At 40.6% G+C, this 12,787-nt stretch overlaps 1 protein-coding gene across 2 annotated transcripts in view; it reads left to right on the forward strand.

Annotated features, from left to right (window-relative positions):
- The window catches only part of RBMS1 (RNA binding motif single stranded interacting protein 1), a 217,832-nt gene that overhangs the window by 169,085 nt on the left and 35,960 nt on the right, over positions 1-12,787 (forward strand). For both annotated transcript variants that reach the window (XM_052657381.1, XM_052657390.1), the window contains exon 3: positions 9,236-9,294. In XM_052657381.1, the coding sequence (XP_052513341.1) occupies positions 9,236-9,294 (59 nt within the window). The remainder of the gene's footprint in view (positions 1-9,235; positions 9,295-12,787) is intronic.

A 12,787-nucleotide genomic window follows, 5' to 3' on the forward strand; every position in this document is an offset into this window, starting at 1 on the left:
TAAATCCATTCCCACCAAACAGATACATGTAGTTTCTCTGTTGAAGCTTTAAAGCCAGCCATACCTCCTCCTGACTGATACATTTGTTGTCTTGGGCCTCTTATTTCAAATAGAACAATGTTGCCTACCCAGAAGGTCAGGTAACAACTTTGTGAATGTTATCAGTATCTGTCTCAGAGACTTAGCAGGTGCAGAGGCCACCTTCATCCCTCTGCCACCTGCCTGGAGCTGTGCAGACTCAACACTGGGAACTGCTTTGAACCTCTGGAATATTCGGCAGTTGGCAAGTAAAGTATCTGTAGTTATCCACATGGTTGACCAAAGCAATCTTCTGCCTCTCTTCTTTGTTACTTACCAGGTTCCCTGGTAGCTCAGCTGGTAAAGAATGCCCCCCGCAACGCAGGAGACCTGTGTTCAATCCCTGTGTTGGGAAGATCCCCTGGAGGAAGGCGTGGTAACCCCCTTCAGTATTCTTGCCTGGAGAATCCCCATGGACAGAGGAGCCTGGCTGGCTACAGTCCATGGGATCGCAAAGAGTTGGATATGACTGAGCGAGTAAGGACAGCACAGCTGTGTAACCTTCACTTCGGTTCAGTCGCTCAGTCGTGTCCGACTCTTTGCGACCCCGTGAATCACAGCACACTAGGCTTCCCTGTCCATCACCAACTCCCAGGGTTCACCCAAACTCACGTGCATCGAGTCGGTGATGCCATCCCGCCATGTCATCCCGTCGTCCCCTTCTCCTCCTGCCCTCAATCCCTCCCAGCATCAGGTCTTTTCCAGTGAGTCAACTCTTCCCACGAGGTGGCCAAAGTATTGGAGTTTCAGCTTCAACATCAGTCCTTCCAATGAACACCCAGGACTGATCTCCTTTAGGATGGACTGGTTGGATCTCCTTGCAGTCCAAGGGACTCTCAAGAGTCTTGTCCAACACCATAGTTCAAAAGCATCAATTCTTCGGCACTCAGCTTTCTTCACAGTCCAACTCTCACATCCATACATGACCACTGGAAAAACCATAGCCTTGACTAGACGGACCTTTGTTGGCAAAGTAATATCTCTGCTTTTGAATATGCTATCTAGGTTGGTCATAACTTTTGTTCCAAGGAGTAAGCGTCTTTTAATTTCATGGCTGCAATCACCATCTGCAGTGATTTTGGAGCCCAGAAAAATAAAGTCTGACACTGTTTCCACTGTTTCCCCTATCTATTTGCCATAAAGTGATGGGACCAGATGCCATGATCTTAGTTTTTTGAATGTTGAGCTTTAAGCCAACTTTTTCACTCTCCTTCTTCACTTTCATGAAGAGGCTTTTTAGTTCCTCTTCACTTTCTGCCATAAGGGTAGTGTCATCTGCATATCTGAGGTTATTGATATTTCTCCCGGCAATCTTCATTCCAGCCTTTGCTTCTTCCAGCCCAGCATTTATCATGATGTACTCTGCATATAAGTTAAATAAGCAGGGTGACAATATACAGCCTTGAGGTACTCCTTTTCCTATCTGTTCCATGTCCAGTTCTAAGTGTTGCTTTCTGACCTGCATACAGATTTCTCAAGAGGCAGATCAGGTGGTCTGGTATTCCCATCTCTTTCAGAATTTTCCACAGTTTATTGTGATCCACACAGTCAAAGGCTTTGGCATAGTCAGTAAAGCAGAAATAGATGTGTTTCTCGAACTCTTGCTTTTTCGATGATCCAGCGGATGTTGGCAATTTGATCTCTGGTTCCTCTGCCTTTTCTAAAACCAGCTTGAATCTCTGAAAGTTCACAGTTCACATATTGCTGAAGCCTGGCTTGGAGAATTTGAGCATCACTTTAATAGCGTGTGAGATGAGTACAATTGTGTGGTAGTTTGAGCATTCTTTGGCATTGCCTTTCTTTGGGATTGGAATGAAAACTGACCTTTTCTAGTGTAACCTTCAGTGGGTCCCATACTCTCTCTACTCATCAGTTTCACATCTACAAAGTATAATAAAACTTCACCTACTCAAAAAATTGCTGGGAAGATTACAAATATTTGACCTAAATCACTGAAAACAGTATCAGGCATAAGATAAGAGCTGTATCAATGTAAGCTGTTACTTCTGTTATTCCCCTGAATTGACTCACTAGGTCATAGGCTTTCCAGGGTGGATGCTAATTCGATAGCACATGGTCAGAAGTTTGGGTTTTTCCTCATTTCAGCCCCCTCTTGCTCCCTCTTGCTGGTTATTTTCATTTGCATGGGCACAGTCTCTCACAGGGTGGGAAGTTTCTTTGTCCTTCAGAGGCAGTTCACTTATTAAGTCAAACAAACATCATCCTATATGCATGAGGAATATCCCACCTTTTTTCACACTTAAAATAATCAGTTTTTGTTTACATTATGTGTACACTTTTTTGTAGCTTTTTTTTTTCACATACTGCTTTTTTTTTTTTTGGTTTGATAATGTTTATAAAATAAATTAACACAAGCACTGCTAATGACCCCATAGGGCCTTAAATGAATCTCTAACTGGGATGACCAATATTAAAATAACTCATCAACCCTTACCGCCATCTGTTGGTAGTAGGTGGAATAAACTCCATTCTCCAGAGGCTTGGCTTGTAACCAGCAATGTTCAAAAGCTCCAAATTCTCTAGAAGCGGAGAGAGACAGTGTATGTGTGTGTGTGTGCACGTGTGTACACTCACATGCAATGTGCACATGCATGTACACGCACACTGGACGAGTCTATAAAGATACTCAACAATCTGTTTAACATTTGTTCCCGGGACAATAGGTGACTTTAGTATTTTAATCTACTTTTCTATGTCTTCAAATTACAGCAAATATGCATTTCTTTTGTATACCATAATCATAATTATGGTAAATTATGAAAAAGGTAAAATTTACAAGCGACTAAGTGATCGGGGACAGAGGAGAAAAATCAAGCTGTATTTTAGTAAGTGCGATCTAAATATACTTAGATTTTATATTACAGCCAATGAAAGAAGAAATGGAAATGGGCAGATATGGCAAAAGCTGTGGTGCAAAGGGAAGAAATTTAGGTAGATTCTAAGCAAAAGGTTTTTTCAGCCAATAGGTTTAAATTTGAGTTTTTACTTGTTTATCCTCTCCCTTTGAAATTTTCAGTACTCCATAGTCATGTCCCTTAATTGCTCTCTATCCTTTTACTGTCAGAGTTTCCTCTGGGGTGGATCGTCTACTCTTAGCACAGAATATTATATTCTGGGTAGCTACAACTGTGAGTCTGAGTCTTCTTACTTTGAAGCTGATAAAACCCAAAGAATCTTTGTTTTCATATTTTCCCCCATAAAATTCTGCAGCTTACTCTCTTGGGCATGCGTCTCCTTCGTATTTTTTAAGTGTAAATTCTACCCAGTTAGGAGGCCTGTTTTCTCCAATAAATCATATGTCCCTGTTACTAGAATTTTTGTTCTGTTTTGTTTTACAAATTAAGTTGTAAATAGGAGCAGGGGAGGTGAAAATCTGGTTGCTTTATGAATTTCCCCCCCCAGATATCTGTTACTCTTACAGGCACTGCTGATCAACGATAGAATTAGGCTAAATGTTAATCATGTGTAATTACTTCTCCCCCAGCCACTCCATCATTTGCCTCACATTATTAAATCATAACTACAGATAAGACCAGCAGAGAGGGATAGTGACCACTCTGAACCCTGCTGCCCGCTTTCCTGCTCATTGAAGTACCATTTGCCACGTGGCTTTTCCCCATATTCTAGATCTTTCCCATGTCATCAGAGGAGTTTGTTCTGTACTCCATCCCCACAATATGACTGCATCAGCCCCTGAGAAACTAACTTCCCCTGGGCCTGAGCAGTTTAAAAGTATTGTTTCCAGGCCAGGGATCTGTATTTTTGTGAGAGCCCCTTGTGCTCTGAGCAGTATAATTGAGTGAACAGCTCACAGAAAAGATGTTGTAGGAAAGGAAAACCCTTCAGACCCCTGCCCCCACCACCACCTGTGGTAACTCCATAGAAGCAGCCTCCTGAACACTGGATTGGAGAGAGGCTGGTATGCAGTAGTACCACAGACTGAGTGAAAACTGTCTTGACTTTCTGGGAAGTCATGGGCTTTCAGCGTTAACCCACAAATCACGATGAAAACCACAATAGAAAGTAAAACTGATCAATGTTAGACATATCTCTTCTATACACACCCCCATCCTTCCTTTAACTATGAACCACCTGTTTATTTCTTGTGTCTAAAACAAACAAAAACTTGCTTTGGCTTGAGAAATAAATCTATTCTGATGCCTTAATAGAAGAGATCTTCTATTTTTTCCCCTTCACCTTTCATACTCTGAGTGTATAAAGGAAATTGTTTCTCAAAATCATTTCTTTTTTTTTTTTTTTTAATTCCTGCAGACTTTATTAGATCACATGGAGGACCGCTGCTCAAAAGCTTTTTCCCTTTGAGACCACCTTTAATCTTTAAATACTTTGACCAAGGCAGGGGAGGGGAAATGTGTAGAGCCCAACAAATTTCTCATTAGCCCAACTCTCTCACCGGTTTATTTCCATTTTACAGCCATAGAAAGCTTAAAGGAGTTCTACTACACATTTATCATCTCTTGAGGCCTAAAGCCGAGAACACTCTATAGCAGTTATCCCAAAGGAGCGCTTAAGTAATGTATTTGTCAGGTTAGGAGTAAGAGTTAATCCAGTAGTTTCTCTGCCATGCATTTCTCAACATGCACTTCTGAGAGGTATTCTTCCATGCACAACAGGAACAGGATGGGCAAGAATGAAACTCAAGAGTGTTGAAAAGGCTAGTCTGTTACATCCCATAGAGACTTCAAGGAATCGCCCCCACCAACCTACCCAAGATCAAGTAATAAGCCATCTTCAATAGATTATTTGAACAAATGGTAATTAGTGCACACTTCTTTAACAGAGTTATTTCTTTAAAGGAATGGATTTTGAAGAGAAAAAACATGGGGCAGAGAGATGTGGAATAGAAAATAAATACAAATGTAAGCTGTTTTGCTAATTGCTTTATAACCACAAACTAGTACAGAGAATGCCCTATACAAAACACAATAAAGGTTCAAAGGTGGAGGTGTTCCCTTAGGCAAGGCTGAAGGCTTCAGTCCCTGGTATTTGGAATTTAGGCTGCAGTCCTTCTTTTTGGATGGGTCACTGGGTGTGTGGCACAGTCCCATGCTTTTAACCAGATTAGAATAGGATGGCCACTTGGCCCAAGTAGAAGTAGATGAAGTGTTTGGTTTCCTGTGTCGCATAACTACCGAAGTTCCTCCCCACGATGCAGTGCCAGGTGGGGTTGTACTTGTCGCACTCCTTCTTGATATGGGCTGCAGTGTCCTTCTCTATATGATATTTCTCCAATGCCTGAGTAGCACACTCCACCAAGTCCTGTTGCGTCTTCTCTGACATATTGGCGTTCTTGATCTCAGCCTTTCAGTCACACATGGTTACCAAGGAGCAGGGGCTGGCCGACTGCAACAGTCTCCTGGGCGAGAGGCTGGTGAGGCTCACACCTGCGTAGAGAGGCGGTCGCAACCGAAGCCTTGGCGCATTTCTCGTTTCATAGAGAAACTGCAGTAAGAACTTTAACTATTTTTCAGTTTTGATGTGTTAGGCAAGATCTTAGGCCCAGAATTTCTGTGAGCTTTTGTTTTCCCATTTGCAAAAGAGAATAATAGCAGCTACCTCTTAACATTGTTGTGAAGTTAAATAAGATCATACACAGAAAATGCCTAGAACTTTAGTAGAAACTAAGTAAATGTAATTCCCTTTCTGGTTTCTTATAAAATCACCCACTGAATGGTTGAGGAGATTAGGGATGGTTTCATGGAAAATCTAGTGTTACAACAGGTTCTTTAAATTCAAAGATTGATAGGAGGGGGCAATGGAGAGACGAGAGAACCATGTTCAACTCCCCCCGCCCCCCGCCCCCCGCCCCACCCCCCCCCCCGTTTTTTTCATTTGCTATGCTCTGCAGCATGCGGGATCTTAATTCCCCACCAGGGATTGAACCCATGCCCCCTGCATTGGGAACACAAGAGTCTTAACCACTGGACCACCAGGGAAGTCTCAGAGAGAACCCTGTTCAAAGTAATGTTTAAGGCAAATTAATATTAGACACATGTTAAAAGAGTTAATGACTAGCTGGATTCAGGAATGGCCGAGTTGATGATGTCTCAGGGACGTCACCAGCTTCCCTGGTGGCTCAGATGGTAAAGTGTCTGCCTGCAATGCGAGAGACCTGGGTTCGATCCCTGGGTCGGGAAGATCCCCTGGAGGAGGAAATGGCAACCCAATCCAGTACTCTTGCCTGGAAAATTGCATGGACAGAGAAGCCTTGTAAGCTACAGTCCATGGGGTCGCAAAGAGTCGGACATGACTGAGCGACTTCACTTCACTTGAGGGACCACAAACTTCAGGAAGATTGGGAATCTGGTGGTGCTATAGAATGAAAAGATACATGAAGAGGAGAAAAGGAAAGATTTGTCTAGGGTTCTTGGGAAATACGACTTAGAAAATAGAGGACACGAGGTAACATTTAACTAGATATTTAAGTATTTTATATTTCAGTAAGATACTAAGATGTTTAAGTAAAGAGAGGAAGACAAAAGCTAAACCTTTGGTCAGATTGAAATAAAAACCCAAGAAGGAGAAATTGGCTTCATCAGAGAAGATTCATTTAACAAATCCATGGCATTGGATATATTTCCTAGGGAAGAGAAGGGTAGAGGACTAATTATTAAATGTGATGAAAGAACTTGGTTAAGGAGAGAGAGGAGGGAGCTGAATGAGGAAGAAAAAAACAAAAACACAAAACCTGAAAGAGAGCGCAGAAAGGTGAGATGGGATCCCCAGAATGAGGGTCCTAGAAGCCAAGGTGTGAAAGTAAGGAGAAATGTCAGATGTAGCAAAGATCAAAGAGAACCCAAACCAGATGGCACGGATGGAGTCTCTGGGTTCAGTGCTACCAGGAGCCTCTTCTCTTTCCCTGCTTCCCGCTCCTTCCTCTCTCCACATCTTCTTCCTCATTATTAACGTGGAGAGCAGAACCAGAAAGATAGAAGGCCAGCCCCTGACCTTCTGTAAATTTCCTTCTGTTTGGTTTACAAAAGACCCTGAACTCTGTGACCTCAAGCAGAGTCCCTTAATCTCTGTAACTCCCAATACCTTTATCCTACATTGAAGTCACACCAGTTTTCTTCCCTGCTTTTGGAAAGGGCTGAGGTAGGGATGTACTCTAAAAGCCTTTTCAGCTAAAACTTGTACAAAGGAGAAAGTTCTGATAAATATCAAGCGTGTCAATAACTTAGGTAGATAAATGGTTGCTAAAAGGTGGTCTTTAAATCACTTTTTTCTGGTTTGCAGATTTTTTTAAAAAAACGTTGTAAGCTTAGTGACCTTCTGTTAAGATTGTTGCAAATACTCAAAATCTTTACAGGGAATTGAAGGTGTTTATGCAGCCTTATGCCTGTTGGATGTAATTGTCATTTAAACCTTAAGTTATCTTTACTTTTATGCTCAGTTAGTAATCATCTGATTACATGATTACACAGAGTGAAATTAACTGAGGGAGAGTGGTGGCCCAGACTATTTGTTTCTTCTAAATAAGTATCTTTCAGCTTGTTCAAATGCATAAAATAGAAACCTGCAACATTGAAAATGTTTTAAAGTACTGCACAGATACTTCCATTTCCTAAAACTTTTAAGTCTTTTTAGTCCTCAGCAGCAATCACAAGAAAATAATATTAGAGAAAATGTGAAAATTTCTAAAGTGAATATATAGAAAATTAACATTTGGGAATTTGCCGTGTATAAATGTGGAAATAGTCTCAGATACCTGAAGTATGTTAGATGCATTTCCCATAGACCCAGTAATTTTTAAGAATTATTTTTCAAAGGTCTTCTCTATTTTTTGAAAATAAACATAGATAGCAGTGCTTTGCATTGTAGTCTGGTCACTGTGAAAGGATATAGGGTAGTACATATATTTAAACTCTCTTGCCCCTTTGTTTTCTTTCTTTTTAAAAAAAAAATTATTTATTTTTCTATACCAGGTCTTAGTTGAGACATGCAGGATCTAGTTCCCTGGCCAGGGTTTGAACCAGGGCCTCCTGCTTTGGGAGCTCAGAGTCTTAGCATCAGGGAAGTCCCCCCTTTGTTTTCCATAGCAGTGCACTCAGTTTTAACATTCTGAATTGTTTTCCTTCTTTCCCCAACTTCTGTTGTACATGAAGGAGTTTGAACACATTTTTCATACAAACTCTCATAAATTAGTGGTTGATTCCTGGTTCATTGATTTTTGTTTTTTATTGCCTATTTCTTGCACACACATGCCCACACATACATAAGTGAGTACACTGTGTAACTATTATTATGGCATTAAAAGAGGTCTTAAAAATATATTTATAAACAATCATCAAAATCTTAGATAAAAAGACCTGTTTTAAATATTACATTTAAAATTCTTAAATATCCCATCAAGCGTGTTAACGATACATATTCCAACACACCCTTCTGTGATGATCTAGAGCCACACAGAATCACCTGCAAAAGCAAAATGAATAGAGTGATTCAGGGAGCTTTCTTGCCTCAGTTAGTTCATAAAGGCTATATGCATCATAGTCCTTTCCCTTAACAATTCTGTAGCCTTGCCTTTGGCTTTGTATTTGACCACAGACATGGTGTTACTATGGGGCTTCCCTTGTAGCTCAGTCGGTAAAGAATCTGCCTGCAGTGTAGGAGACCCGAGTTTGATTCCTGGGTTGGGGAGACCCCCTGGAGAAGGAAATGGCAACCCACTCCAGTATCCTTGCCTGGAAAATCTCATGAATAGAGGAGCCTGGTGGGCTGCAGTCCATGGGGTCACAAAGAGTCAGGCATTACTGAGCACACACACACACACACACACACACACAGTGTTACTAGAAGAAACTGCTTTTTGTAGAGAAACTATTTTTCCTAAAGCTCACATTCCATTTCTTTGGTCCCAAGATCACCAGGTAAGTGCCTGATTTCTCAAAGCTAAGTATCAAACTATAATCCAAAGAGCCAAATGAGAGGTCCAGCCATTCCTTCTTTTTAGTTTAGCTTGAGTTTCAAATTCTTATTTTCTGTCCCCTAGTAAAGAACATCTTATACGTTAAAGTTTGCAGAGGTTTGATAAGTGTATGTATGTGTTCTCTGGACTTAGATATTAATAAAGATTCCTCAATTATAACTTCTTTTTTTTTCCTTCTATTTTTAGATATGGGAAGATTGTTTCCACAAAGGCAATTTTGGATAAGACCACAAACAAATGCAAAGGTATGTTTCCTTGTCTGATGATTTACTAAATCAGAGCTTTAGGGAAAAAAAGTGGAATTTTAAACCTGATCTTTGATTTCAAAACTACCTCCATTTATTAAAACCCAAATCTTACATGTCAACCAGTTTCTGTCTTGCACAGTGTCAGCATATTGCTTACGTTGGTCCCTGGTTGAGTTTTGGCTGGAAACCCAACAGCAGCTAGCCGCTTGCCAGAATCCCAGATTTGACGCCAGTAGAGTTAACATGCAAAATACTGGCTGGCATTTATCCCCTGCTTTTTAAGAGGGAGTAGAGTTAGAAAATAGCTTTTCTTTCCTGAGCCTGAGGAGATTAGAGCTGCTTACCGAAGACCACTGGACTGTACTAAAGAACTGAAAAGATTACATATTGTGCAAATTGGCTCTATTAATTAGAATAGAGTAGTTTTAAGCAGTACTTAATTACATGTTTCAATACTCCCAATTGTTCTCTGCTGAATGCCTGTTGACAATATTGGCAGCAGGGAGGGGAGAACCGTTTTCACTGACCAAATTGTAATAGGGAAGGGAGGTCATACGCCCCTTTGAAATATGCTGCTGCATTAATTTGATGCACTGACCTTCAGTTTTCCGTGTAATTAGGATGAGCTCATCCAGCTCCATGAGCTGGAAGAGGAGGCGTCTACAGTAGGCAGCACTGATGCTCTGTGGCTCTGACTTTTAATGATCCAGCATCTTAACAATAGGCATGTGATTTCTAGGAAAAGGGAAGAATGGAGTCAGCTGACTTTGAGTCTAACAACTGACCCCATGAATTGAAATAAGGTTGACAGGAATAGGCAGAGAAGGCAAATCTCCTCATTAATTAGACCCCAGTTTTCCAAGTAGGGGTGACGGTTGTGACTTAGCACAATCTGAACAAGGCAAAGAACGTCAGTGAAGCCTATGGTACGGTAGGGCCTCGCCTTAGAAGCCAGCCGTTTCCTTTAATCTAGACTTGAAGGGATTCATTGTACTCCTGTCTCGTCTTCAAAGCTCCTGAATTTAAAGGAGCTATTGTGGCAAATATCTGAGCCCATGTTTAATCAGCATGGCACATTCAGGCAGTTTTGCCGTAGGACACTGAATAAAGCATTGCTTTATGTAGAGTGATACTCAATTAATATTTTAAGTGAATTAAACTGGAGAGAGTCTAATTGTAGACTGAAATGTTTACCCAGTTACCAGGTTAGTCTTGTTTAACATATTTTAAGATGATTTGGATGAGCAGGGACACAGGAAAAAACTTTTTGGTTTTATCACTAAGAGATGGACTCATGCAGGTATAAACCAGGAAGCTGATCTCAGCATTTGTTTCAGACCAAGAGAGAGATCACAGTAGACAATAGTTTTACAACCTTACCTACATTTCTTCCTCCTGACCCCACCCAATTCCCTCTCCCTCAAAAAAGAAGTCTTCACATAGGTCAGTGTGTTAAAAAGCAGAGCTGCCCTAGTTAAGTGAGAGAGAGTACCCGGCAGCCTCCCTGAGTGAATTCTCTACTACAACTCTGCACTGGACACTGCTGTTTTACACTCTTATCCAACAAGACCCTATTGCCAGGAAACCGAAATTCCCCAATGCTTAGCGTGATCTAGAGATGCTGTTAGTTAAAAAAAAAAAAAAAATACTAAACCTAACATCTTACAATAATATAAACCCATGATATTTGACAAGAGTCCAAAGATTAGTGGGGAGATTTGTGGGGCTTCTAAATAAGTATAAATCAGAACTAGTTTTCAATACATGTCTCCTGGAGAATTTCTCCTAAATTGAGTCGTAGGAGAGATTGGCTTGTATGTGGGGGCAGTGATAGAAACCTTATAAGGTTTTTGTGTGTCACACAGGCCTCTCAGAAAGGAAAAATGATAGATATGTGGGGTGTGGATGAGTGAGTGAGGAGAGAGAGTAAGCAGGAATGGATTTGTAAAATTCTGGAAGGGGCAATGAAAGAGCTCCTGAAAAAAAGTAATTTGGTGACAAGTGGGAAAAAAAAACCAGCATAGCTCACGATAAAAACTGGTAACATGTTAGTAGCCATGTTATAGATAACTTGGGAAGGTGGGGGTGGGGGGGGAACGGATGGATGAATATAGGTGATGCTTCAGAAATTATTAGTATAAATGAAAACTGCTTGTATTGTATACTAATTTTTAGAGATTGAACCAGTCAAAGAATTTCATACCTGAAAATTAGAGACCTTAGAGATCATAGTACATTTTTTGGTCACAAAACATATTTGGGGGCCTTTCTCCAGAAGACACAATTAAGCGGAAGGAAACATTGCTCTGAATAACATGTTGCTGTAGTTATTAAATTTGAAAATCCATTATTCAGTTGCTCCCGTGCATTTCAGCTTTTGCGAGTTCTTAGCCGACAAAAGGTGTTTAAATGCTTTTCAGCTCTAGTGTACGTGGCAATTCAGGACCAAGAAAAACTTACAAAGGATTGATTGTGCTCAGTGGTTACAGAGTTGTATATAAGACCAGAAAACACAACGCACACAAAATGGGTGAGGACAAATCAGACCAAAGGAAAGATAGGGGTAAGAGCAGGAAGCTTCCTATGACTACAGAAATGGCCCTATATTTCCTGGTTGCCAAACCAAAAATAACGTACCTACTCCCGTGACTCAGTAATCTCAGTGTGGAAGAAAACCCAAGAAGCAGAAATGCCGTAACTATGCCTGGTCCCGAGACCTGGAAGGATCCTCCTGGGGTTCCAGTGAGAGGATGCTGTGTTATTTAGTGACTCCCACCTTCAAAAATATCTGTATATATGTTTAAATAATGAACCCCCAGAGAATCCGTGAGACCCGTTTATATACTCTTATATTTACTTGAAAGTATTATAACAGGGAACGTGGAAGAGCGCACAGTTGCATGCATAAGCATGTTATATTTGTTTTAAGCAAATATTTATGAAACAGCTATGTAGTGGCACTGGGCAAGGCCAGAAAAGAATGTAAACAGTTAGCTAAGATGCAGCCATTATGGATTTTTCCTAATAAGGAAATAACAGATAAAATAATACTAACAGTACTTGAGTAGAAACTTCAGCTACGTTAACATCAAACTTGGGATCTTCATCTTACTGTAATTTATTGACAACAGTAAAGTTAAAGAAGTACTGTTAAACATCCATCAGAAGTTACATCATTTCCGTGTGGTTGGGTGTTCGTTTATGACCTGCTTAAGCTCTGCTTGGTAATAAAATATGTATGAGCGTGAGAGATATGTGTGTGCCTGCATACATCTTCATAGTGGGTTGCATATTAGCGTTAATAACAGATTTCAAAAAAAAAAAAAAAATGAAGTAGATTTAACCTAATTTCTAACCTGGCTGCTGAGGAGCATTCTGTTTTTACCTGCGTCAGCCTCCTCTTTTGCTTTCCAACCTGGGTATTTCTCTACTCACTGTCAAAATCAAATTAAGCCTTATTCCATTGCAATTCCAAGTAATAGAAAGAAGC

Source organism: Budorcas taxicolor, chromosome 2, assembly GCF_023091745.1.
Source record: "Budorcas taxicolor isolate Tak-1 chromosome 2, Takin1.1, whole genome shotgun sequence".
NCBI classification, from domain to species: domain Eukaryota; kingdom Metazoa; phylum Chordata; class Mammalia; order Artiodactyla; family Bovidae; genus Budorcas; species Budorcas taxicolor.